The sequence below is a fragment of the Peromyscus eremicus genome, chromosome 7, assembly GCF_949786415.1.
Source record: "Peromyscus eremicus chromosome 7, PerEre_H2_v1, whole genome shotgun sequence".
NCBI lineage: Eukaryota > Metazoa > Chordata > Mammalia > Rodentia > Cricetidae > Peromyscus > Peromyscus eremicus.
The window spans coordinates 93,796,928-93,823,640 of record NC_081422.1 but is presented as its reverse complement, the minus strand read 5'-3'; the positions used below and the strand labels follow the sequence as shown (position 1 = coordinate 93,823,640).

The window sequence follows — 26,713 nt, the reverse complement described above, 5'->3', positions numbered from 1 at the left end:
AGTAGCAAGGATTAAATTCAGGCGTCTTGGCACTAGAGTCCCCAGTCCTAACACTACACCAGAATAAGTGGGTCGGGCACACAATGTTAAAGCAGGTCATGCTTGAGCACTGAAGCGTGTGAAACGACCATTCTTATTGGTGGCTTAAGACCTGGTTTTGAGACCAGTTTCTCCAGCCTTAAGGTGGAGACAGTACTGAAACTAGGAGTTTGGTGTAGAGTGAGATAATGAATGTGAAAGTGAATTTCAAACTACGTAGGTAACTCCACCTACCAGCGTTTAGGAAAACGAACCTGTAAACTGAAATTTACGATTGCCCCACAGCTAGTAGAGCCCGAGTGAGGCTCCGCCCCCAGCCGGGGGAAGGTGGGGCAGGCAGGCCTTTGCGCATGCGGAGGCCGCTGCCCGCGCCCACCTCTGACCCCAGCGAGAGTAGCTGCTGTTTCTGAGAGGACGATTCGTAAGCCTGAGTCCGGCGCGGTTAACCATTCTTCTCCCTTCTGCCCAGTCCTTCGGTGCTCGAGCGACGCCCGGAGCTCGGTCGGTTCTGAGCAGCTTGTCTGGCTTTCTACAGAGGATCCGGCTGCTGGCTCCATAGGTGGCTGTCGAAAGTGCCGGCCGCGCGCCGGCGCCGGCAGCAGCCGGGTGGGAAGGCTCAAGATGGCGTGCCTGTTGGAGACCCCAATCCGCATGAGTGTCCTCTCGGTGAGTGACCCGCCCGGTGCTGGGCAACCTGGGCTCTGCCCACAGCATTACCTCGGCGCCGTGAGCTTCCCGAGCACCACCCCCTGCGGTGGCCTTAGGTGGGATGCACGCGACGCGGGCTGAGCCCGAAGCGTCTCCCACTGTCGAGCTCCCACCGGTGCGGATTCCCAGGAGGGCGTCCGGCAGGCGGGGAGGTCGGGCTCTCGGCAGCCGGCCCATGGGCGCGGCTTGGGCTTGGGCTTGGCCGAGCGTTTTCCCTGCCTCCCTCTCTGCACGGTTGCTTCTCCAGACCGAGCTCTCTGCTTGCGGAGGTTCAGGGCAGGCCTGGGACCGACCGTCCACTCCACTCTCCCGGACTGTGGCTAGAAGAGGTGCGAGCTCTTCAGCTGCCACAGCACAGAGCTGCCAGGCTAGGGCTGTGTGTCTTCTGTCACGTCCCTGCACCCAAGCACCTGCCGGAGCCGCTTGCTTCTTGGCATTGGTGGTTTTCATATCAGCTGCAACTCTTGCTATTGTGTGTGGTTATTTAAACCCCTTTGCTCTGTTGAGACTAGAGAAACTATGTTCCTATTGCCCGGTGTTCATTTTTTCTTTCGGGAGCGCAAAATGTTTTAGAGGGAGGGACCAAAAATGGGGAATAAAAAAGATTAGGTTTCCCCATTGTCGAAAGAAGAGAATGTGTTGAGATGCCAAGAGGTCATACCATTTCTTTTCTTCTTAAATTAAAAAACAACAAACCAAGAAGACATTCACCTTCCACTGTATTGTCCTTAAAAGAACAGGACCAGCAATGAAATGAACAAGAATGAAAGTTGCTAGGGGGATAACTTTGGAGGCGTTTTACATGTATTTTAGCTGTTGGACTCCATGTAGAGTTTACCAGTGATTCATTTGTTGTCGGAAATAAGAAGTATCCAGGCAAAGAACGATTGATCATCTTTTAGACTTGTTGAGACTTATTGAGATGGTAGTTGGATTCAGATGACTTGTTAAGGTTTCTACAGTCTTGCAACTCCAACCGGTTTCTTTTCTCTGACCTCTTACACAAACACACTCACGTGTCCAAAGGCACCTAGTACATCACTTCATTCAGGATTAGAGCCATTCAATAGGGTGCTGCCTAGGAAAGACTTAAGTTACAATATAGTGCAAAATGTAATGGGGGGGGCACGGCGCGGTCAACAAATCTATCCCTGTATTCACTTTACTAAACTATTTACTTAAACTGCAACTAGAGAAGTACTGTTCACTTACTTACTGAGCACATTAGCCACCTATATTCCACTTAGGATGTCCGTGAATGTTTTGTAGGAGAACAGACCAATGACTTCTCTCATTGTATTAAAAGACAAAAAGGAAAAAGGGTGTATCCTAAAGGTTCAATTCCCCTTTGATTATGTCATCCAGATTGCAGTTATCCTTTAGTTCATATAAAAAACTTTTGGCTGTCTGTCTGTCTCCCCGCACCCCGCACCCCCCCCCCCCCACGAGTGATTGAACTCAGCCTCTTGAGCACACTTGGTAAAGTGCTGTTCCAGAATACAGCCCTGGCTCCACCTGTGGCCTCTTTACTTTTTGTACATTATCAGCTTGAATAGTGTATATAAATCAAAAACTTCTGGGAGAATATTTTCCATTTTGAGTTAGAATTTGCTTTAGCCCTTGTCTCAGTTGGAAGTATAAACTAGATCTAAAGTCTAGTTTTCCAATTCTTTGGTCTTAGGGCCTTAGGAAGGTGGAAGCTTTGGATAAATGCTTTAAAATGTCTAAACCTACTCATCTTACAGGTTAAAGGAAAGGCTTTACTTTTCAAATAGCTAACTAAAGCGTCACTTTAATATTAATTATTAATTAGAAGTTATTGGGGTTGAAGAAATGACTCAGTGGGTAAATTCCTTGCTTCACAAGCATGAAGACTTGAGTTAGGACCCCCAACACCTACATAAAAGGCCACATATGGCAGTGCATGTTTGTAATGTCAGTCCTGGGAGGCAGATCCTGGAGGCTTCCTGGCCAGTTGGTCTAGTCACAGCAGGGAGCTAGCTTCAGGTTTAGTGAGAGGCCCTGTCTCAAAAAGTAAGATAGAAACAGGGGAAGATATCAGGTGTTGACCTCTGACCATCCCCTACCCCCCTCACTCCCCCCACCCCCACCCCACACCCCCACCAACACGGGTGAATCCCTTTAATAAGGTACTTACTGTATACCAGTGAAGTACAAAGCCCTGCCCTGTGTTGTGTACTTTAGCAAATGCAAGGGTATCAGAAATGCATCTGAGTCCTGAGGGCTTTAGAGTGTGATAACTGTAAGTTGACTAATGGGAAGTCAGATTGTTTTCAATGGTTTCCATCTATAGTCCATTATACCGTCTTCCTGAGAGACCTCAATTGCATGCTTAACCTTAACTGCTCAATCCACACATCTGCATTATCATCTTGACTTTCCACCTACATCTAGTTTCAAATCTTTGTGTGGATGTCATCCGTAACATCTAACAAAGCATGTTCTTTTTCTGAGACGACTTAGTCATGACTTCCCAGTTTGATATTGTCTTTCACTAATCATTCTGTTAAACTTCCCTGAATCATCTTTGTCTCTTCTTCCACTCATACTTCTATTTTTTATTAGTGTTGCTCACATCTTTCTGAATGATGGCCCTCATTCAGGACAGTATTTCTTTGTGTATTCACTATTACAGTGTCATTATTATTATTATTATTATTATTAATTATATTTATTGTGTGTCTGTATCTGAGTGTATGTGGTGAGGAGCATGTGTGCTACTAAGTGTATATGGAAGTCAGAGACAACTTGAGGGGGTTAGTTCTCTCCTTTCATCATGAGTTTCAGGGGATCAATTTCAGATTATCAGGCTTGGTGGTGTTATTCTGCCAGCCTTTGGTTAATTTTTTAAGATGGCTGTCTTGCAATATTGCTGGTCTTGAACTCATAGCCTTAATCGATCCTCCTGCCTCAGCCTCTTGGGTAGCTGAACTACAGATGTAAACTGCTGCATCCTGCTTTAGTTATTTTTCCTGCCTCAGTTCAAGTCTGTTTCTGCATGGATTTTGTAAAGAACATTTTGGAGGACCACTCCTCAATTTGAATTCTTCAGTGGGCTCTGAGTTTGGAAGAGTTGATGTTCATACTTAATTTTGAACTTCAACATTGTTTATCTTTCATAGGAACCATCCATTCCATATAAGTGGATTTCTTAGGTTGAAGTTCATCATTAATTCTTCCAAATTCCATTAGCATTGTCTACTCATTTGTATGTAATTGAAGCTTTGTATACATTTTTATTGTTGTATGCTTTTTTTCTTTATTTTGAGACACAGTCTTATTGTAAAACTTAGACTGGCCTTGAATTTAAGGTCCTTTTGTTGGGGCTGGAGAGGTGGCTCAGCCATTGAGAGTACTTCTTGACCTTACAGAGGACACAGGTTCGATTCCCAGCACCCACATGGCAACTCATAGCTCCAATTCCAAGGGATCCGACACCATCTTCTGACTTGTGGACACCAGGCATGCACATGGTGCATGGACATATATGCAAGCAAAATACACACACATAAAATAAACACCTTAAAACAACAACATTGTTTTGCCTCAGCCTCCAAAAGTACTGTATAGATTGTTTCTTGTAGTGTGTTTTGAGCTTCTGACATTTGCCAAGTATGGCATTGAGTTAGAGAAAGCAGTGGTGAGCTACACAACCTGTGTGTGTTCTTTGGAGATTTTACTCCAATAACACAGAATCATGGGATGTTTTCCTAAAGACACTGAGCTCAGAGTTCAAGAATGAGTTAGAACTAACTAGGAAAAGAAGACAGAAGAGCATAGCAAGCAATAGCTCTCTTAAATAATTACTCTGCAGTAATTTTTTTAAAGAGTAAATTAATTCAGAGATAAGTGCTTAGCCTTTTTCCCTTAATCCCATTATTAGAGCATTTTTTATATATACAAGGTATTTAATAAATGCTTAATTGAACTGTTGGAGGAGGTGGACAGACTCAGCTCTTTTTACTGTACCATGGCCATTCCTGTTTAACCTAACCCTTCAACATATTACCCATGTTTTGTAGACTTTTTAATTTTTTTTTTTGTTGTTGTTGTTATTGTTTTATTTGTTTTTTGAGACAGGGATTCTCTGTGTAACCCTGGCTGGCCTGGAATTCACTCTATAGACCAGGCTGGCCTTGGACTCAGAGGTCCCCCTACTTCTGCCTCCCGAGTCCTGGAATTAAATGCGTGGGCCACCACTGCTCTGCCCTAAATTGTTTTGTATTTTTTGTATTTATTTTTATTTTTGAAATAAGTATAGGTTCACTGGAAGTTGCAGAGAGGTCATGTATGTAACTAACTCTGGTTACCTCATTGGTTACATTTTACATAATTATGGAACCAGGAAATTGATAGAGGTATGTGGATATTTTTGTATCATTTTTAAACTGCTGTTAGGATACAAAAGTATCCATCACCATGAGGATTTCCTTCATCCTACATCTTTAAAGTCACTCCAGACCCCATCCTTAATTTCTGGTGGCATCTACTTATCTTTTTTCCCTCAATAATTTTGTAAGTTTTCTGCATTGTTACATGAATGGAAACTTATAGAATGTGACCTATTGGGATTGGCTTTTGTCACCCAGACTTTGGAGAGTCATCCAAATTATTGCATGTATCTATATGCAATCTATATTGCAAGTCTTCTTGCCAAATAGTGTCCTGTGAGTGGTTGTCCAAGCATTTGTTTATAATCAGTCATCTATTGAACATTCTTGTTCCTAGCTTTTGGTTATTATAACCAACTGTGAACAGTCATGACTGACAGGTTCTTTATGTAGATATGATTGAAAGAAATGCCTAGAAGTGTAGTTACTAAAAGTATCATTTTACATGTGATAACTGTGTGTTGTTTTTTGTCAAGAAACTGATAAACTTTTCAGATTACCATTTTATATTCCTATCAGTAATGTATGAGAGATTCAGTTTCTCTCAGTCCTTATCAACATTATTCTTAGTTTTCACTTTAGCTTCCCTAATAGCTGTGGACTGATACTGTATCATGCTCCTAATTTGTGCTTATTTCCTTAATGAATAACAGTTTTGAAATCTTTTTATGTAGTATGGGGAAATGTTTGTGTCTTTTTTTTAACTCACTAATTGGACTGCTTGCTTTTTGACTATTGACTTTATGTGTTTATCAGGTGGGTATTTACAAGTACTTTATGTAGTTTGTCTTCTCTTCTTTTAGCTATAGGTAAAAAATGAACTTTGGGGCTGGTGCCCCTCTCCAAAAAGAACTTTGGTCTCAACCTTAGTAATTCAAAGAAGATCAGAGATTTTATTGTAAAAAATTAAAAAACAAAACCAACAAACAAAAACCAATGATTTAGAAGAAAACAGGAGAACTGGAGAGATGGCTCAGCAGTTAAAGGCTAGGATCACAACCAAAAATCGAATAAAACAGAAAAAAAATTCCATGGAATCTGGGATTTGGTGAAGAATTTTAGATCTGTTGAAATAATTGATAATATAGATTTAACTAAATGAAAATTTGCAGACCTTGTTAAGATGATGATTGCACCAGGTGGTGGTAGCCCACGTCTTTAATCCCAACATGTAGAGGCAGGTGGATCTCTGGGAGTTTGAGACTAGCCTGGTTTACAGAGCTAGCTCCAGGACAGCCAAGGATACACAAAGAAACTCTGTCTCAAAAAACAAAAAACAAACAAACAAAAAAAGATTTCGTTTGGTTTGGTCACTTTATAATTGTTTGTGGGAGGCATGGTAGTAAAATGCCTTTGAATTTTGCATATCTGGTATAGAGCGCTCAGGCAATTGTTGATTTTAATTGGCTCCTTTACAGCCTTTCCCAGAGGCCAGTGGGTCTTATTTGATGAGCAGCTTTTATCATTATAGAGTTTTCTAAGTCTAGATATCTCTTGATTTTTGTCTGTTCAATTCTGGACAGTTGTGTTCTGTTGGTGTTGCCTATTGCTGCTTATTGATCCGCTCTCTTGTGTGGGTAGTTGGCAGTAATCAGAAAACTCTGTCAAGTTGAACCCAGCTAGCCTCTAAGTGTAAATTTGCCTTCCTTTGATTTGAGTAATAAATACAAAACTGAAATCTCTTCATCATGCTTTAGAAGTTTGCAGAGTTAGTTTACAAAGCACCATAGGGTTTGTAGGGTTTGTGCAAGGTTTGTCAAGAGTGGCCCTAAAGGAGACTGTTGATATGAACTTGTTAATATTAGTGGCAATGTGTTGCATCTTAGAGCTGCTTGTTTCATGATTCAGGGCATTTTGCGGCCACCCAAATTCTGACACTTAGTGCTCAGCCAATCTTCTAACCTATGAAGAATCAGAAACATCTTAGTATAGAGTTGTCAGTTTTATCTGGGGAGCTAGCCTTTGGATTGATTCTTGGATTTTGGCTCCTTACCCTCCAACCCCAATCCAGGGTTGTGTGCATGTGCTCTGTCACTGAACTTCATCTTCTACATTTTGATTTTTGGTTTGGTGGTTATTTTAAAGTAAATACTATCTGCCAGGTTGATTTCTAGGTAAACAAAGAGTATTATCTGGCAAACATAATTTCTGTTCCCTTCTGTAAAAGAACAGCCTCATTTACTGAATATCGGTGCTGTGATCTCTGCAGCATGTTGTGGGTTTTAGCTTCTTAAGGCTTAGTATTACCCACCTCTTCAAAGAAGATCATGCATATGCCTAAAGAATCACATGGTTTCAAGGAGTTCATGGGTTCTCCGAAGCCTGCACCTTGGTCCTTAGTTAATTCTTTTACTTGTCCCAATGTCAGACACCAAACGTGCTATTAAAAGTCACTTTAATTATTTTGGAATGGTAAGGAAAAATAACAATGTTTAAAACTCTTGTAAGATTTCATATTTGGGACTTGAATCTGAGAAATTTTAACTTTTTGTCCAGAGTTTGTCAGTGAACTCTCCCCCAAAGTGAACTCGTGGCCACTGTAAGGGGTTTGTGTAGTAGATGGTTTAATTGGCTTGGGAATGCAAAGCTAGGTTAACTGAAGAGTCAGGCTAGAAGAAAGTAAGATACTTGAACACAGGCAAAAAATGGAAAAACAGATCAGAAGTGGCTCATAGTATTGCCATAATTGTTATACGCCACAATGTAGATGACAGGCAGGTAGATCCAGGGAGAAAATATAATGGAAAAGTTCTTATGTTAGACGAGAGGGCTGAGTGTAAATAAGCACCATGGATAGCTCCATGGCAAGGCTGTTACCGCCTCTGAGAATGGGAAGCAAATGAGGCCCTTATAATCAGCCTGTGCACAGTAGTACTCAGGAGGTGTACCATAAAAGACCATACCCAGGATCTTGGAGTCACTACACTATTACAGTCTTGAATAACTTAAACTATTGTATGGCAATATCTGCTTGTGTCTACGTAGCTCACTTTTTTTTAATGTCAGGATTGAGAAATAGGCCTTCGTTATATCTTAGAAGATTTTGTTGGCTATTTTGTCATTGGTGGCATGTGAATAACTTCAGCCAACCCAGGAAGTATCTCTATCTTTGTGACATGCACAGCCCTTTTTATCCTTTTGGTGTTTGTCAGAGATAGTCTCAATTCCTTGGATTGCCACATTATGCTGTTTTGCATCAAAGGTTTCTTTAGCTTATTAACTCTGTTTAGGGACATCTCATAACAACTACACTGAAGAGTGAATGCATAATTTTTTAAAAAAAGGTGAAGGAACATCAAGATCAAATAGACCTATATGGCTTTTTGTGATTTGTACTTAAAAGGATATACATTATAGTGTTTGGTTTTAGAAGTACGAATGCTACATTGTTTTTGGTTCTTGTGAGCACCAAAGCAATTGTTAATAGTGTATATTAACATCATAAAAAGATATTATTAAATTAGAAACTCACTATCCCCTTTACTCTTAACTGTGCACTGGCTTTTCTATTATGAAAAAATTCTGTAGTATATGAGTAATAGTTAGAGAATATTTTATCTGGAAAAAAAGCAGACAATCTTTAGTTTATCCTTGGCATTTTTTATTGGGGAAAAACTAAGAACTGGATATATTAACTTTCCCACTGTGGTATGCCGAGTGTCCAACTCAGCTCTACAAATTCCTACATTTTAAAGTACAGAATTAGGGCAATGAGCTGGTTCATCAGGGAAGAGGGACCTGCTGCCAAGCCTGACAGTGTTGAGTTTAATCCCTGGGACAGACTCCTGCAAGTTGTCTTCTGACCTTACACATGCACCATGGCTCATGTGTATCATGGTGTATGTATGTGCCCCCCCAATAAATAAGTTAAAAACCCAAAATTGTATTCTTGTTTTATAGTTTAGGAGTTTATGTCCACATTTTATGAACATTTATTGAATTACTTTTCATAAATTCTGTTAATATATAAAGCCTGGTTTTCTGTATTTATTGAGAGGTCAGGGTTCCAGCATAACAGATCAAAGTTAAGTATTTACTATTTCCATGGTGATGTTTGGAATTAAAGCAGATCATACTTTAGTAGTCTCAATTGCCAGACTACTGGTATGTTAGGGATGGGGCCTAGCTCAACTGTCAAGTGTCATTTTAGAAATTGTCCGTTACTTGAGGTTATAGGAAAGTGGGGTTTTGATTAATCTGGAAAGGAAGGATGTTGTGAAACTTTAGAAATAACAAAGAATAATCCTATAAGAAAAAAATCTAATGATAAAAATAACTGCAAATTTATTATGTGAAGTGTCTGAAAGAAACATCATGAGTCTGGTTGGGTCCTAATGGGGCCAGAAAAGCATAAAACAAAACACAAAGCCTTGGATTTAAGTAATGTGGGGCATTTTTTTCCCCTCCTTTTGGAAGCAAAGTGGAATTTTGAAATAATATAGTGAGGACAGGATAGCTGTCTATTCATGAAATGTCTATCTTTGTTAATAATGTCTCTTTTCTTTTTTGATATTATTTCAGAAGAGGCTAAGTTTTTCTCCTCTCAAAATTAGGGAAGACTTATTTACTATTTAGTTTTGTCTGCTAGTCTGATAATTTTTTTTGTCTGAAATTAACTCATGGGCAGAGAAATACTTATTTTCCCACAACTCTTCAAGTGACAGGAGTGAGACAGTGTTAAGGTTTTTTTTTTTTTGTCTTTTATGTTCTTAAACGAACGCAATCCAAACCAGGAGGGAAGTGTCTGATTTGAAATTGAGGCATAGTTTAGTAAAGTGCCACTCTCAGTATTGGTTTCCAGTATTATTGAGTATGGGATTCCTGGTTTCTCTAGGGACACATATAAGCACAGTAAGTGTCCAGGGCATTAAAATGCATAATTGGAGCTGGGTAGCGGTGGTGCACGCCTTTGATCCCAGCACTCAGGAGGCAGAGCCAGGCAGATCTCTGAGTTCCAGGCCAGTCTGGTCTACAGAGCAAGATCCAGGACAGACACTAAAACTACACGGAGAAACTCTGTCTTGAAAAACAAAACAAACAAACAAAAAAATAAAAACAAAATAATGCATAATTGGGAATATTTGACTGGTTTGAATAGAATTTGCTTGATATTTCAGAATATTAACATAGTGACAGAAGGACGTTAGTTGTTTTTGTTGTTTTTCTCAGATGATTTTGGAGACACTGGAAACTCAGATTTTTATTTTACACTATCTTGGGGATAGGAGTGCATTTCTGGGGTTCCCTCTTTGACTGGGTTGGTCATCACAAGCCATATCAAAACTTACTTTCTTGTAGTGGTAGATGTTTACAAAGTAATACTCCTTGTCTATAAATGAAAATGTTAACTATACTCGTGTATAACTTAAAAGCTGACATAATAACCCCACTCTATTAAAGGAAAAAGAAAACTGATTTAAGATACCATGTTAAATTGTAAATATGCAGGTGTATTTACACCAAAATAATAATTAATATGTTTCCAAATGTGCATACTAACTACTCATGTGACAGGCACACTGTAGACTTGATGAAGACTTTAAGGTTACTTAATTGGAATCCTTAGTGATTTTTATGTAGCCTCTTCAATGTCTGAACTTTTGGTAAAATGTCCTAACAAGACAAAGTATAACCTCTATTTATAAAGGAGCTGCATTCTTGGGGAACTGATGGTACATTGAGATAACACAAAATATACTTTAGGTTTATATGGAGGATGGAATTTGATTGTAGATGTGGGAAGGTGGGATGTGGGTGGCAAGACTGCCATCTCATGGCATACACCATCCTTATTGAGTCCTTGTCCACTAGACGTCAGATGTGTTATTTTTACAGATCTATAAAATACAACCTAAGGAGTAGTCCTTCTACTTTAGAACTACTGGGCTTTCCAAATGGTGTGGATAGCTTTTGGCTCTAATTCCCATTGGTTCCAGCTTGTGATGGTATGGTTACAATAGAGGGACATGAAAACAGAAGTGTAAGTTTGAAGACATAGGTACTGTTATCTTTTTTCTACTCTGCCTGTCCGACTCCCTGGACAGCCATTGAGATCTTCGTTGTAACTTCAGGGTTGTTTTGTGTTCCCATTTATATACTAGATCGTTTTAATACGGAATTGTTCTCTCTTTCCTAAACATGCCTTGTTGTTATAGAGCTGTCTGTGTGTGTGTGTGTGTGTTATTCTTCCTCCCTCGCTCTGCATCTGGTAAATTAATACTAGTCTTTTAGATTACCTTCCGAACCCTACCTCCTTTTTAATCTTGTGGGGTTTTTTGTTTTGTTTTGTTTTTCTTTTTTGTAGAGAGTTGTTGTTGGGTTTGGGTTTTGGTTTTCAAACAGCCTCAGTATGTAGTTCCGGTTGGCCAGTAGTGTAGCTGGACTGGACTACACTACTCAGTGTGTAGTCCAGCTTGCCTTGAGATCACAGAAGTTCTCCTGGCTCGCCTCCTGAGCTCTGGGTTTAAAGGGGTGGCCACCACACCTAGCTTCTGTTGATTTTTATATTGATTCTCTTAGTTGCTACAAGTTACACTTGTATTTTACTTGCTTGTACTGTGACTGCATTGAGGGTATCTCATTCTTCCCAGCATCTAGCATAATACTTGGGAAATTAATGGTAGAAATAAATTTCAAGCTGCAGTAGGTTTAAAAGTGAATTCTCTTCAGAGTTCAAATATCCTGGTTTTTAATTTGTGAACAATTTGAAGTTCCTATCAGGTTTTTTTTTTTATTAATTGCTATTAAATTTTGCTTAGCAGACATTAGTTTAAACTTTCATTTCTTATGGGATCAGAGTTCCACAGTAGGGGGAGAGTGGGCTGGAGCTATGGTTCAGTGGTTAAGAGCACTGGCTGTTCTTCCAGAGGACCTGGGTTCAGTTCCCAGCACCATGGAAGAATAACACACACAACGAAGTTACAACGAAGATTTCAGTGGCTGTCCAGGCAATCGGATAGGCAGAGTAGAAAAAAGGTAACAGTACATGGTGGCTGACAGCTGTATGAAACTCCAGTTCCAGGGAATCTGACATTCTCAGTGCAGGCAAAACACCAGTGCACATAAAATAAAGATAAATAAATCTTTAAGAATTCCACAGTGAAATCTTTTTAAAAAAATATTTTACATTCCTAAAGACCCATATGAATTAGAAGTTCAATAAGAAAATGCATCATAAATTGTAACATACTAAAAAATGTATTTTTTTTTTTTTTTTTTTTTTTTTTACCAAGTATGTAGGTTCTGAGATTCAGCTGCTGTTACTTAAGGGCAGGTGTCCTTGTCTGAAAAGTTTGGCTTTAACTACAGGACATTAGTAGACTTATCCAAGCAGTTGTTCATTTTCTTTTCATAACACACACAAGAAAATAGAATTCTTTTACAATTAGTAGGATATGTTCACCATTTATAGGGATTTTTCTTGTATATTATCTCATTTAAGCTATACTCTGAGCTTTGTGTAGTCATTTTATAAACGAAGAAACAGTCACAAAATTTAATTTTGCACAAATTCACATAGTGGTAAAACTCGGACTCAAATAAATCTTTGTTTTTTCTACTCCATGGCATAAATAATCTTTTTTTTTGTTTTTTTTTTTTGTTGTTGTTGTTGTTTTGTTTTTGTTTTTCGAGACAGGGTTTCTCTGTGTAGCTTTGCGCCTTTCCTGGAACTCGCTTTGAAGACCAGGCTGGCCTTGAACTCACAGAGATCCACTTGCCTCTGCCTCCCGAGTGCTGGGATTAAAGGCGTGTGCCACCACCACCCGGCTAAGAATCTTATATTGACATAGTAAGTGTGGAAATAAAAAACCTAAACAGCAGGAGAGTAAACAAAAGAATAGGCAAGTGTATCGAACAGATGCTTCTTAAATGAAGAAGTACAAATGACCAGTAAATACATGAAAAAATGTTCATCATCAGGGAGATGCAAGTCAAATGATAGTAAGGCTCCATTTTAAGCCAGTCAGAGTGGTTGTCATTTAAAAACAACAACCCACAAATATTGATAAGTGTGGGAGAAAGCAGAATGGCTGTCACCAAGAAAACACAAATATTTGTGAGTTTGAGAAAAAGGAATCCTTATATACTGTGAATTAGTACAAATACTGTGGAAATGAGTATGGAGGGCCCTCAGAATTAAAAATAGAACTACTGTACCATTCCCTAGTGTCTAGTCTAAGGAGTCAAGTTGGCTTCTGTAGAGACACCAGCATACTCATTTGTGTGTGTCTAGTCTAAGGAGTCAAGTTGGCTTCTGTAGAGACACCAGCATACTCATTTGTGTGTGTCTAGTCTAAGGAGTCAAGTTGGCTTCTGTAGAGACACCAGCATACTCATTTGTGTGTGTCTAGTCTAAGGAGTCAAGTTGGCTTCTGTAGAGACACCAGCATATTCATTTGTGTCACAACACTGTTTACATCTGCTAAGTTACAGAATCAGACTAGGGACACATTGACAGCATGGGTAAAGACTGTAGAATATATAGACCTACATATGCAGTGGTTTTTTTATTCAGCCATAAAGAACAAAACCTGTTATTTGCAGGTAACTGGGTATAACTGGAGATCAATCTGTCAAGTGAGATAAGCCAGACTCACAAAGAAGAAAAAAGAAAAAAAAAAAAAACCCATGAAAATAAGAAGGGAACCATTACAAGCAAGAAAGGGACAAGGAGAAGTAGGTGTAAGAGAAGATCGTAGAGGTGGGGGCTAGATCAAGGTATGTGTGTAGGAAAGTGTCACAGTGAGACTTGTTGCTCATACAGTTATATGCCCCACTGAAAAGTAAAGAAGCTACAAGTAAAACAACCCAGAGCAAAGCAGTAATGAACTAGAATAACTGTGAGAACTTACTAACTTTAAACATCTTTAATTCTCTAATAAACTAATAGTTTAGCTTATTTAGCTCTAAACTCAAGTTGGACACTTCTCTTCATTTCTAAGTTGCCTTTATTTATGGCAGGTCTGGCCTTTAGCAGACAGCCATTTCAGACCTTCCCTGACAAGTTTTATTTATTTATTTTTAATGGATTTTTAAGAGAGAATGGTTTGATCCTGTTCATGGGTGGTTTAAGAGGTATATGTAAAGCCTGTTCTGGTTTGCCTGTTAGAATCTCTGACCAGTTTTCTGAGATATCTAGGAAATATTTCCTCTCTTTGTTGCTACTTAAGAATTTTAAGACTCAGGTGATTGCATAGCCCAGCTTGTCTCCATTATGCTCGATTAATAATTTCTTTTTTTTAATCCATAAGTCATTCTGATTTAAATGATACGTTCAATGGCCCAGTATCCATTTGTGTGTGTGTGTGTGTGTGTGTGTGTGTGTGTGTGTGTGTGTGTGTTAGATATGTGCCAAAATTTAGCTGCTTAAAAACAATGTCGATTGTCTCTTCGTTTCTCTAAGTCAGGATTGAAGCTGAAGGTTAGCTCGTCCCTGGGCCTCTGACTCATGAACTTGCCATCATTGTCAGCAGGCACCTTAGTTTCATGTGCAGGCTGATTTTAGGAAGAACCTAGTTCTCAGCTCATTCCTGTGGTTGTTGGCAGGACTTAGTTGTGAGCCATGTGGGCCTCTCTGTAGGGTAGCTCATAATCACACAGTTAGCTTCTGACAGAAAGAAAGGAGAACGCAACAAGAGAACTTTCTGAAATGACATCCCATCTTGCCTGATACATTCTGTTTACCAGAGTTAATAGACCAGTGCTCATTCCACGGAAGAGACTGTGCCAGGGCATGGCTATCAGCAGGAGGGGATCACGGAAAGCCATGCAGGAAGCACTTGCAGATAGTGACCCTGCTGAAAGGAACTTGCATCCACATAATACAGTGGAGCACAACTTGAGGCTTGTTCCCTCGTCTTTTCCCTCTTCTCTCTGTACCTGTTTGATACACAGGGTTTATTCATTCATCAATTTCTTAGCACTAACTCTAATTTACAGATTTGATAGCTACAATTTTTCTGCTGAAGGAGTTCATTTTTATATAATATAATTGTAGAGGAGTACTGTTCAACAAAATTTATTTTAATAAATACGTTTGTGATGACTTTATTGCAGCTTTGAATATGTAATACGAATTTGCTTGTCTCCAAGAGCAGGGGTAAAGACCTACCCAGATCAAGCTGTTGCTCCAATACAGACTGTTGACAAACAAGAGGAAGAGCCTGGTGGCCTTCATGCTTCGTACCCCACACCTCATACTTACTCTAGTGGCCACCAGGATCAAGCTTTGTATTTCTGTTCACATTAACTGCAAGTGGCCGGGGACGTTAGGGTCATTCCTCATGCCCACTTAGCTGTCTGTCTTCCACCTGCATCCCTTGCTTTCTGTTCCCTTCACTAGACTTTATGCTAAACTCCATGATCCCTTTGTCTTTGTTTAGAATGAAACAAGATTCTTTACTTGATGACGTTTTCCCCTGCTTTTTGTTGAAGTCTTCTCAACTAATTTTTTTTTATTTCCATTTTTCCTTCTAGCACTCAAAAGAAGTGGAAAAAGATCCTTCTTACTCCTCATTTGTGTTTTCAGACCCGTTGAATCTCATCAGATTTCAGTTCTCATCTCCAGACTGTCTCTGGTCACTTCTTTGCTTAAGCTCTCGGTTCCTAGCTCATATTAACTCTTTCTAATATTACTTCCATGATGACTTACTAGTTAAAGAATATTAGTTTTCTTTCTTTTTTTTTCTTCCTCTCCCCTCCTCCTCCTCTTCTTTTTAAAGACAGAGTCTTTCTGTGTGGCCCTGGCTATCTTGGAATTCTTCATTGTAGACCAGGCTGGCCTTGTATTCACAGAGATCCTCCTGCCTCTGTCTCCCGAGTGCTGAGTGCACCACTATGCCTGGTAGAAATTTAGTTTTCTATCTAAATGCTTTTCTAAAATTGTAGCTGTATCTAATAATCATGTTGTCCTCCTGTTTTGAGATACCAGCTTCCATGATTGTTCTCTAGACCTTAATTTACTCATGACTAAAATCCATTATCATTTCTATTTCACGTATTCTGACTGCTGTCTTCTCCCAAATCATTCCCACTAATCTATCACCGTTATAATCACACCCTCAATAACTGAACCCCTCTTGTTATGTTTTCTTGGTAAAATTCTCACTTATGCTCTCCTTGTTCCTGAATCCAGCAGACAGGTCTTGTTTATTATCTTCTGAGACACATCACTAGGACTTGACATGGTTAACTGCTCCCTCCTTGAAACATTCTGTGAGTAAACTTCATGGATTTCTGTCCATAACACTGATTGTGGAGCAAAGATTTTTGGTCTCGATCTATCTGTGATTACTGCCTTAGTCAATTTAATCCTGTTTATAAGATAATTTTTCTGATTTGTGTCTACAGTTCACAACTTTTCCCTAAATCCTAAACTCAACAAATATATCCTCACTTGGGCTGCTTTATAGGGATTCTCAATCCTAGCATATCTGAAGCCAAAATTTTTATCTTCCTATCTAAGTCTGTACCTCTTAAATCTTATTCGTCTCATTAAGTGGTAAGTCAGTCTTCTAGGTGGTTAGGAAAACCTTTCAGTGTTATCCTTGGCTTTTCTTTTCTCCCACGTCCTCTGTCCAGTCTGATAGCATATAGAGATTGACAGTCATTTCAGATTTCTCCATTTAACTGGAGTTTGGGTGAATCTTATTACCTCCATAGTGTTCACTATGATCCTGCTTATTGTCATGAAGTAACTAACTGTTCCTGGTGATTGAGATAGCCTTCTGTCTGGCCCCCCATGTCTGTCTTGTATCTTGTAGCCCATTCCCCTTTCTCTATTCATGCGTAAAATTTACAGCTAGCGCAAACCTTAAACATTAGTCGGTCATGTATCTGTTTTATGATTTCCCAACTCATGCCATAAAAATAAAAATCCTAATACTGATTAACAAGACTCTACCAGTGCTGTGTAGTAGAAAAATAATGAATGCTGTGTAAATGAAAATTTTCTAGCAACCATGCTATTACATGTAAAAAGAAAACAATTTAAATGTTATAAAGACCCAAATATCAAAATAGTATTTTAATACATCTGTGTAAGTAGATAATGAGATTATTTTACTTTTGTGATATCAAGTCTTGGATGTAGTGTGCACTTTATATAGTTCAGAAAAAATTATTAGAAATACTTGGTTTTTATTTCAGTTGCACAAAATTTACAACTGAAAAAATAGACTCACAAAAGTAGTTTCCATAGGAAACTCCAAATATTCATGAAAGTTTCCTAATAATTGAATGCACTATTGGCTTTTAAACTTTTAATTAAGGGGCTGGAGAGATGGCTTAGAGGTTAAGAGCACTGACTGCTCTTCTAGAGAACCCGTGTTCAAATCCCAGCACCTGCATGGCAGCTCACAACTGTGTGTAACCCCAAGATCTGACACCCTCACACAGACTATACATACAAGCAAAATACCAATGTACATAAATAAAAATAAATAAATTATTAAAAAAACCAAAAACCACTTTTGATTAGTTTTAAAACTGATAAAATTCTGTTTCTATCCATATTTCAAATGGTAAAAAATAAAAGCCATGTGAGGCTAGTGGCTGCCATGCTGGACACAGCAACTCTTTCCCACATCCCTGTAGTGGGTCCCATGTCCCACTGCTTTCCCCTGTGCTCATTCTGCTCCAGCGCTAGTGGCCCCTGGTCTTTCATAATATTGACATACATAATTGTATTTCAGAGCCTTGTCTTGATTTCTCTCTTGGTCTGTAAGGACCTGCCCTTCTCTAGGCCTGTGATCAAATATCACCTTCTCATCAGTACTGAGTAGTACCTGGACTAGTTATCTTCCTTCTTAGCTTTTCATTCCCAAGCTGCTCCCTAAAGAAACAAGAACTATGGGGAGAGGGGCTCCATCTACAGAGAAATGCAGTGAAACGCAAGACTTGTTCCATGCAGGCCCTGGGCATGAATATGTTAGGAAAAGCTTGTATCCTCTGAGCTTGCTTCCTGTCACATTGGCTTAAGGGATCATCTTTTTGTGTGCATGACCGACTTCTTACAGATTGGAAGCCTTTTAGAAGGCTCTTCCTTCAGTGTCCTTGGCATCTTCTTTGGCACGTAACAGAACTTTGAGCAAAAGGCAATGTGAAATACTGAATGGTGAGTCACACTGGTACCCTTTTATCATTTACAGTCTGCAGTCATCTCTCTACCCTCTGTTCTTTTCCAGTGGCAGCAGCTTGACAGGCATCCTTGACAGTTCATGTTTTGGCTTTACAGGTTCTGTGACTGTGATCCAAACGTTGGCTGTCTTCCCGTATCCGCTCTATTGCACAGTACTCATTCTCTGAGACCAGTCCTTGCAGTGTGTACATAAACTTCTGCTTTCGTATTTCTAGTAGCAAACACAAAGATGTAAACCATGGGCCTGAGTTCTTCATCTTTAACGTGTTCCTCACTACTGTACTTGGCGTGTTGAATGAACCAGGCACAGAACAGGAACGAGTTGCTATTATAGGAGGAAATTTTGAATAATTTAACAATTTTGAAAGAGAATTGCACAGTTGGCCAGGGCGAAGGGACACACTCACTACTTTATCATTTAAAAACTTACTAGAAAGCTGTGGCAACCAGCACTGGCACTGGCACTGGCACAAGACTATATAGATTAAGGAAAACCAAGAATAGGAATAAATCTGGGCTGGAGAGATGGCTCAGAGGTTAAGAGCACTGACTGTTCTTCCAGAGGTCCTGAGTTCAATTCCCAGCAACCACATGGTGGCTCACAAGCATCTGTAATGACATCTGGTGCCCTCTTTTGGCCTGCAGGCATGCATGCAGATAGAACACTGTATATATAATAAATAAATCTTTAAAAAAAAAAAGAATAGGAATAAATCAACTCAGCCCCTGTCAATAGGATTTTTGATAAGGACACCAAGATATTCAATGGATAAATAGTGTCTTTCTACAAATGGTACTGAGACAACCAGATATTCACACTCTTTAAAAAGTGGGAGGAATTCATTTGAGTTAAGGTACATAATCTGTGTACCATACCTTTTTCTTCTCTTGGTTTTTAAACATATTGAGAGGCAACAGAAGACACACAGCTTGGAGTAAAGGGGTGAGCTGTAAAACCAAATGTCAGCCCCAGGGTGGGAGAGTCTCAGAGTTTGAGAAGTCCAGAAGAGCTCACTATTAGAAAGTCAAGAAATGGGTGGGGGATGGGGAGATGGCTCAGTTGGTAAAGTGTTCCCTTCAAGAATGAGGACCTGAGTTCAGGTCCCTGCACCTAAGTAAAATGCTGGGCATGGTGGTGTACACTGTAATTCTAGCTCTGGGGAAGTAGAGGCAGGAGGATCCCTGAAGCTTGCTGACCAGCTAGTCTTGTCAAATTGGTGGCCTCCAGGTTCGGTTAGAAACCCTATCTAAATGGGGTGGTATAAGTTTTGTGTTTGTTATACAGATTTGCTCAATTTACCCTAGCTGAGAGTTCTTTTATTTATTTTTTTGTTTTATGTGTATGGATGTTTTGCCTGCATATATATGTATAGCATCTCCAGAGCTAATTTTGGTGGTGTAGAAGTGTTAAGCTAGAGCTGTGTTGTGGTAGTTAGCTCTTCCACTAATTCAGGACTCTGAGGAAACTGGAAAAGTTTCTTCCAGTAACACCTTGTTCTAATGGATGGCAGTACATAAGCACATTTCAACAGAAAAGAGAAAACGAGCAAGGAACAAAAGTACTTTTGTTCTCTAGTTCTACAATATATTGTTTTAAATAATGTTACATACTGATTTCTCTAGTTCTTCAATATACGGTTTTAAATGACGTTACATACTGAAAATTAAATGTAAATGAACACCCAATAAAACATATTACAAGATATTGCATAATAAAAAGAACACATTCCACAGTACAAATAAGAGGTAAGTATCTCCCTAACTACTTTTTTTTTTTTTTTTTTTTGAGAGAGAGGGGCTTACTGTGTAACCCAGGTTGGCTTCCTTCTGCCTCGTCATCCCTGCAGCTGGGGTTATAGGCATATGCTGCCTGACGCCTCTTAGTCTATGTATTCTAGCTCTACCAAGTATTCTCTGTATTTCCAACTCTACCAAGTGCCATCCAGTTCAGACTAGACAGCACTATTGGAGTTACGAATTCCTCTTTGAATTGTTTCCTTTCTGAGGTACTGCCACCACCCACCATTACGCTTTATCTTGGTCAGCTTGTCAGGTGTGATGCTCCCTGCGTCTGTTTGCGGGGATTCCCTTGCACCTCTGGCCAGGAGCTCTTCTCTCCTGTAGTGTGTACTCTACAGAAGCATGGGCCCTCAGTGTCACTCACACACACATATAGCATCCAGCTGTCCATGGAGAACATGCTCTCCTGCTGACAGAGCCTGTGGGACTCAGCACAAAAGGCTCAGTGCTAGTTATGTTTCTAGTGGGGCCTAGTGTCCTTTGTCTCCCCTAATCTACAGGTTTTTCTCAGAGTGATTTGAAAGACCAATTACAAAAAAAAAATAGTATCCTCCTTTAGTTTTAACTTTTAAATGAACCGAGTTATGTGCCTTGTTGATTTTTCAAATTCCTTTACCGGTTTCAGTACCAAACTTAGGAGTGTTTTATGTCATGGATTTTCTATCCTTTTTTTTTTTTTTTTTTTTTTACCCTTTAAATTGGGTGCTCTTAAAAAAAACAAATGGCCACTGGCATCTTGAGTTGAACACTGTAGTTTCTAGTTATTTTGATAACTAAGGGAAAAAAAATTCCCTGCTAACAGTAGCATATGAGGGAGCATATAAAATGTGTTCTGGAAGGAGCCCTGTTCTCTTCCTTAAGGTAGACTGTTTAGCGATTTGGTGTTGTGGGTGATGCTATGAATTTGTGATTTGCATGGCTTCAGATGTCATCATTTTTCCCCTACTTTCTAGGAAGTAACAGCTAGCAGTCGCCACTATGTTGACAGGCTATTTGACCCTGATCCCCAGAAAGTTCTCCAAGGTGTCATGTAAGTAGTATGCATTTAAGACTCTATGAAAAAGTCTTGTTTGTCTTCATGTTTTAATCTGACAAATAATATAATTATGAAAATGCAGGTATAAATTCTTTTCTTCCATTTGACTTCATTTATGAGATGAGTGCTTGACATTCATGACAGTATTTTATTATAAAACTTTGTCTGTTGATACTTATTAACTAACGTGATTGGCTTCATTTTTTGTAGAGCCCTTGTTTTCTATTTTAAAATGTTTCCTTTGGGGAATGCTTTTGCTTTTAATATCTACAAAAGCGAGATAAAAATTCATAGTTAATCTTTGGAAAGCAGTGGGAGAAGAGTTTAGTAGGAGTTTGTTGTTGTTTTGCTTTATTTCTTTGGTTAACTCATTAACTGTCATCAGAATTTCCTAGTGATGAAAATCTAAATATCAACATTTAGAGAGCAGTCCTTAGAAAATTTAAGTTCCTGATAACAGAGAGCATGAATAGCCTTCCTCAATGAGGGGAATATTTTTAATCAACACATTGTAGGTGATTGGTTTTAAGATTAAAGTTGGGCAAATGGGATAAGACTTCAAGTGACTGAAAAGTGAATGTCCTGTACTTTTGAGGTTCAGTGGCTTTTCCTTTAACATCTTAGTTCTGAGGAAGAAGCTCTAGCCTAAGGCTGCTCGTGGAATTGGGAAGCATAGGACCTACAGGCCTCAGTTCTGGGGAAGGCACAAGGTTAAGGATGAAGTGCATTTGGGGTAGCCATCAGGCCACAAGCAGATGAGTCTCTTTCCTTCCTCTTCCCTTACTAATGTTTTCAGTCAAATAGTACTTTAAGCTTTATTCTTTCTCGGCCGTAGTAAGCTGAGATGTTTTGCTTACAGCCTTTCTTTTGACTATAATTCTTTTTTTTTTTTTTTTTTTTTTAATAATGACATGTGGTCGGGCAATGGTGGCACACCTTTAGTCCCAGTACTCCAGCACTCAGAAGGCAGAGGTAGGCAGATCAACATGAGTTCAATGCCAGCCTAGTCTACAAAGCAAGGTCCCAGATAGCCAGGGCTATACAGAGAAACCCTGTCTTGAAAAATCAAAAACCAATCCAAACAAAAATTACATGTGGGTTTGGGGATTTAGCTCAGTTGGTTCGGTCCTTAGCTCCGGGGGGAAAAATTACATTATGTGTGTGTGTGCCTGAGTGTATATGTGTGCACTATATGCATGCAAGTACCTTTCGGAAGCCAGAAGAGGGTGTTGGATTCCTGAAATTGGAGGTACAGGTGCTTGTGAGCCACCCATTGTGGGCTCTGGGAACCGAAACACCCCCCCACCCCCCCCACCCCACCCCCCACCCCCGCCTCTGCAAGAACAGCAGGTGCTTTTAAGTGCTGAGCCATCTCCCCAGCTCTTGAGTGTAATTCTTACTCAAAGCCAGAAAAGCTGGCTGGAACTCGGAATATTTGACATTGTTTTTGCCCTTTGTTTTAGAGAAACAAGAAGAGATGAGACCCTCTGCTCATGTTAACTTTGCTTTCGCCCCCTTAACTGAGAGAATTTATGATGGTTTAGTCAGCTCTCTTACAGACTAGTTTGAGTGGTATCAGAAAAAGTGGTAGAAAAGCCTCCATTGAGTTTTAGTTAAGAGGGAGGTTTAAATAACATAGTTCTTTAGACAAGACAGACACTCCCTCCACGGACCAGACAGCTCTCTAGATAGAGAATACTAAATATTCCTTAGGATTCTTCAGTTTAGTTGAAGATGCTCATTGAGTATTCAGTATATAGTAGAAGATGATACTTTCATCATTATTACTGCTCGATAAGAGAAAGCTAGATTTATTTACTAGTTAGTGATCTTTCCTGATAAACTTTTATCCTGGGTTCTCTCTGATGTGAGTAACTAAACTCAGGAAAATTTAAATTTACTAAAGACCACTAGAGCTTTCGAAAAGTTGACAAGTGAGAGAGCTGAAGAGTAAGGGATGCAATCAAAAGAAGGACACTCATTGTAAGAAAGCAGCTTAAGTGTAATGTGAAGGCCTTAGTGCCTCTTGAAAAGCTGTGGAGTCTAAGCTGTCAGGTTAGGCAGACAAAGGAGAGTTGTCTATGTGAGGGAGGGGATTGAGCATGGGCACTGGAGTTGGCCAACAGTAGGTTAAATCCCTGGTTGTGACATTTCCTGGGGGGGTCCTTTCCTGTCTGTATGTTTAGGCCAATTACTCAATTTCCCTGAACTTTTATTTTGTCATCTTAAAGAGAAAATAGCCACCTACCCTGCCAGGTTGTGGTGAGAAGTAACTCAGAAATATAAAATTCAATGCCTGGAGTGTTGTGGAGGCCACCTGTTGTCATTTAAGTGGTCAGTTGTTACTGGCCTAGTTTAAAATAACTTTTAAAATGACCTAAAGGGGCATTGATTGACTTCCCGAGTCTCCCCTCTGCTTTGTGGAGGTTCTTTCTCTCTGTGTGTTCGTTGTATGTGTGTGTTTTCTCACCCTCCCTAATAAATGCCTTTCTTCAACTGATGGAAAAAAGATATGAGTCTCTTCAGAAAATAGAAAGGAAAGTTCAAGTCAAAATCAGAAACAATTCAGTTTGAACTGAAGAGAAGGCGGGGGGGGGGGGGGGGGGGGGACACCAGAGTGCTTGATTCAGGTGAGAAAGTGCAAGTACTAAGTAAGATGCTCCAAGTGCAGTGATGGCCGCTTAAGTCTGTTTATACTTTCAGAGGAACACATCGCCAACCATTGTTTTCCACTCCATTTCAAAGGCATATTTACTGAGATTCTGATAAAGCTTTTTTCTCTATACACAAATATTTATTTTTCCTGAACAGTTTCACTGTCTGAAAATTATAACAAATTATAGAGTAAAAAGTGAATTATATTTTTAACGTTTATTTTTAGATATATTTGTTCAGTACAATATTGATAGAGGGAAAAGGGAACCACAATGATATTTAGGAAAAGGTGCACATTTCATAACATTATATAGGAGTCATATTGGATACAATAGGTATCTAGAGGAAAATATCTAGAATAGAACCAACGAAAGATAACCTGTTAGTTTTAGGGGAGGACTAGGCAGAAACGGAAGTAAACAGTTGCAAATCCAAAATTCAAATGGAGAAACAAAAAAGAATTGATAAGAACTATAGCTTAATCTACAAGCCAACTGACTTTTATTTTTCTAGCTCTATTAAATTTATTTTTTCTCACAAAAATTATGAATATAAATAACATAGGAAAAACAAAGTTGAAGAAATTAAACATAAGCGATGTATTTTCATCATAGCCTATTAACTATTGACGTGGCTGTGAATATAGAAAGCTGCTCTGTAGATAATGCAGAGCGTAAAGGAGCATGTTACCTAATCGCTAAGTGCAACCTTATTGGAAAAGTTGTATTAAGAATCAGTATTACTTGGCATTTGTTAAAGAATGAACAATTATCTTTTTGTTTTTGGTTTTTTGAGACATGGTTTCTCTGTGTAGCTCTGGCTGTCCTGGAACTAGCTCTGTTAACTAGGCTGGTCTCGAACTCCCAGAGATCCTCCACCTCTGCCTCCCAAGTGCCAGGACTAAAGGTATGCACCACCACTGCCCAGCTGCATCTTAAAGTCTAATTTGTATTACTTTTTGTTTGTTTTGTTTTTCAAGACAGGGTCTCTCTGTGTCGCTGTGCTATCCTGGAACTAACTCTGTAGACCAGGCTGGCCTGGAACTTAGAGATGAATGGTTATCTAATGTAACTTTTTGTTGCTAGTTTAACATTCAGCATAAATTTGGATGATCCTCCTGTATCAAAGACTTGAATACAGAAACCAATCCTTTTTTTCCCTCAAAAAGAGCAAAGTTTCAAATGTATAACTGGACAGAAGATAATTAGGTATGGCATGAGATAGATATATGCAGATGGGGGTGGCACTCCTGTAGGTCATGAATTGTAGTAGAATTTTCAGTTGCAAAAGGGAATAGGCGTACTAGACAGACTGGACTACATTGCAAATTCTGAGCTTTCTCTAGTGTAGAGATCTTTATGTGACTTTAAACAATTGTAGAAATGGAACATGGTACTAGTGAGTACCCATAATTCTAGTGCACAGGGCCAGAGGCAGGAAGAACTTGAGTTGGAAGCCAACTTTGGTATATAGCAAGTTCAGGGCCAGCCTGGGCTATGTGATTCCATGCCTCAAAACAACAGCAGCAAACAAAAGACAGTTGCAGTACAATTTTTGGCAAGATTGTTGTGGTATTGGTTCAACTGTCTTAAATCTCATAGTTGAAGAAATGTTCAAAATTTTGTAGATCATGAATCAAAACTACTTAAATGACTCCCCTCCTCCCCCCATGTTCAAAACATCTCAACTAGGCTCCTGGCCTGGATTTTATGTTAGTAGTTCTTTAAAAGATCAGTGATACTCCCATGTGGCTATGCATTTATGTTCCTATGTTGAAAGGCAAAGGTGATATGAACAAACATGGCTGGCTCTGTGGTTTCAAGGTTGAGTAGAATCAGAGCTGGCCTAGATTCCTCCAGTAATTCACAGGTAATTGTCAATGTATGAATTGGGAAGTTCTCACTAAGAAGCGGTTTCTAAAGTGCTTTCTAAAGTATTTTAATGTACTAATGAGATGAGATGGTTTTAGTAATAATTACTGTTTCTGGCTCTAGAAACAATATGCCTCTGCTTTTGATATAGACAGGGTCTTCTGTTTTTGTTAAGTGAACTAGAATTAGCAGTTCACATAAAAACAAAATATTTGTTTCTTGAGAATTTTAAGTTACAAGGTTAACTTTTTGGTCAATAAATATGTATAAAGTAATAGTATACCAGAGAAGCAGTGTTATAGAGTAATCCTGAGTCTTGAAAGTAGTGCTCTAAAATGGAACTTAGCCTGGGAGTTATGGCCAACAATGAGATTGCCGTAGTTTATTAGCTCAACTTGACATTGTCTATGCTGCTGTAGAAACACCTCTTTCAATGTGTATATGTGTGATGCTGATTTTGAAGGCCTGCTATGTATCTGTTTATATATAATACATCTTTTCATATGTACAGGGCACCTATTTGCTGTCACATTATTCTGTAGTATTCTAACACACTCTGTGATGTTCTTTAGAATGATTAGATTTAAAATATTAATATGCTTCAAAATGTTGAACATTTGTTACATAGTTATTAAGTTGTATACTTTTTTTGAAGAAAATAAGGTGGTTTGCAGTCATGTTGGTAAAACAGAGTTAAATCCAGTAAATAGTCTAATTTCTGAGGCAGTATGTAATTTTCAGAATTGTTCATTCGTTAGGGGTAGATATGATCAAGATATATTGTATACATGTATGAAATTATCAAAAATAAATAAAAGATGTTCTAAAATATTTATTTACTAAGGAACCTTAAGATGCTATAGAAAAATTATATATTTACTGTAAAATATTTTAATTTTATGGAAGTTTCTGAAATTATATTTTAAATATCTTCATCACAGAGTAATTTATAAGAATAAGCTAATTGCTCCCAGTTTTCAGGCCTATTCTGTTTGCACATATGATAGGAGTATGGTTTGTGTTTTAAGTTGACTTGAGCCAAGTGTCCTATGAA

The 26,713-nt window shown here is 39.0% G+C and overlaps 1 protein-coding gene across 4 annotated transcripts in view; it reads left to right on the top strand.

The window, feature by feature from the left end:
• The first annotated feature begins 426 nt into the window (after positions 1–426).
• Armc8 (armadillo repeat containing 8) overlaps positions 427–26,713 on the top strand; it is a 95,581-nt gene continuing 69,294 nt past the window's right edge. The window contains exons 1-2 of one of the 4 annotated variants that reach the window (XM_059268440.1): positions 427–705; positions 21,051–21,127. In XM_059268440.1, the coding sequence (XP_059124423.1) occupies positions 661–705; positions 21,051–21,127 (122 nt within the window). In that variant the 5' untranslated portion in view covers positions 427–660. The remainder of the gene's footprint in view (positions 706–21,050; positions 21,128–26,713) is intronic. The other 3 variants (XM_059268439.1, XM_059268442.1, XM_059268441.1) reach the window with 3 other exon arrangements.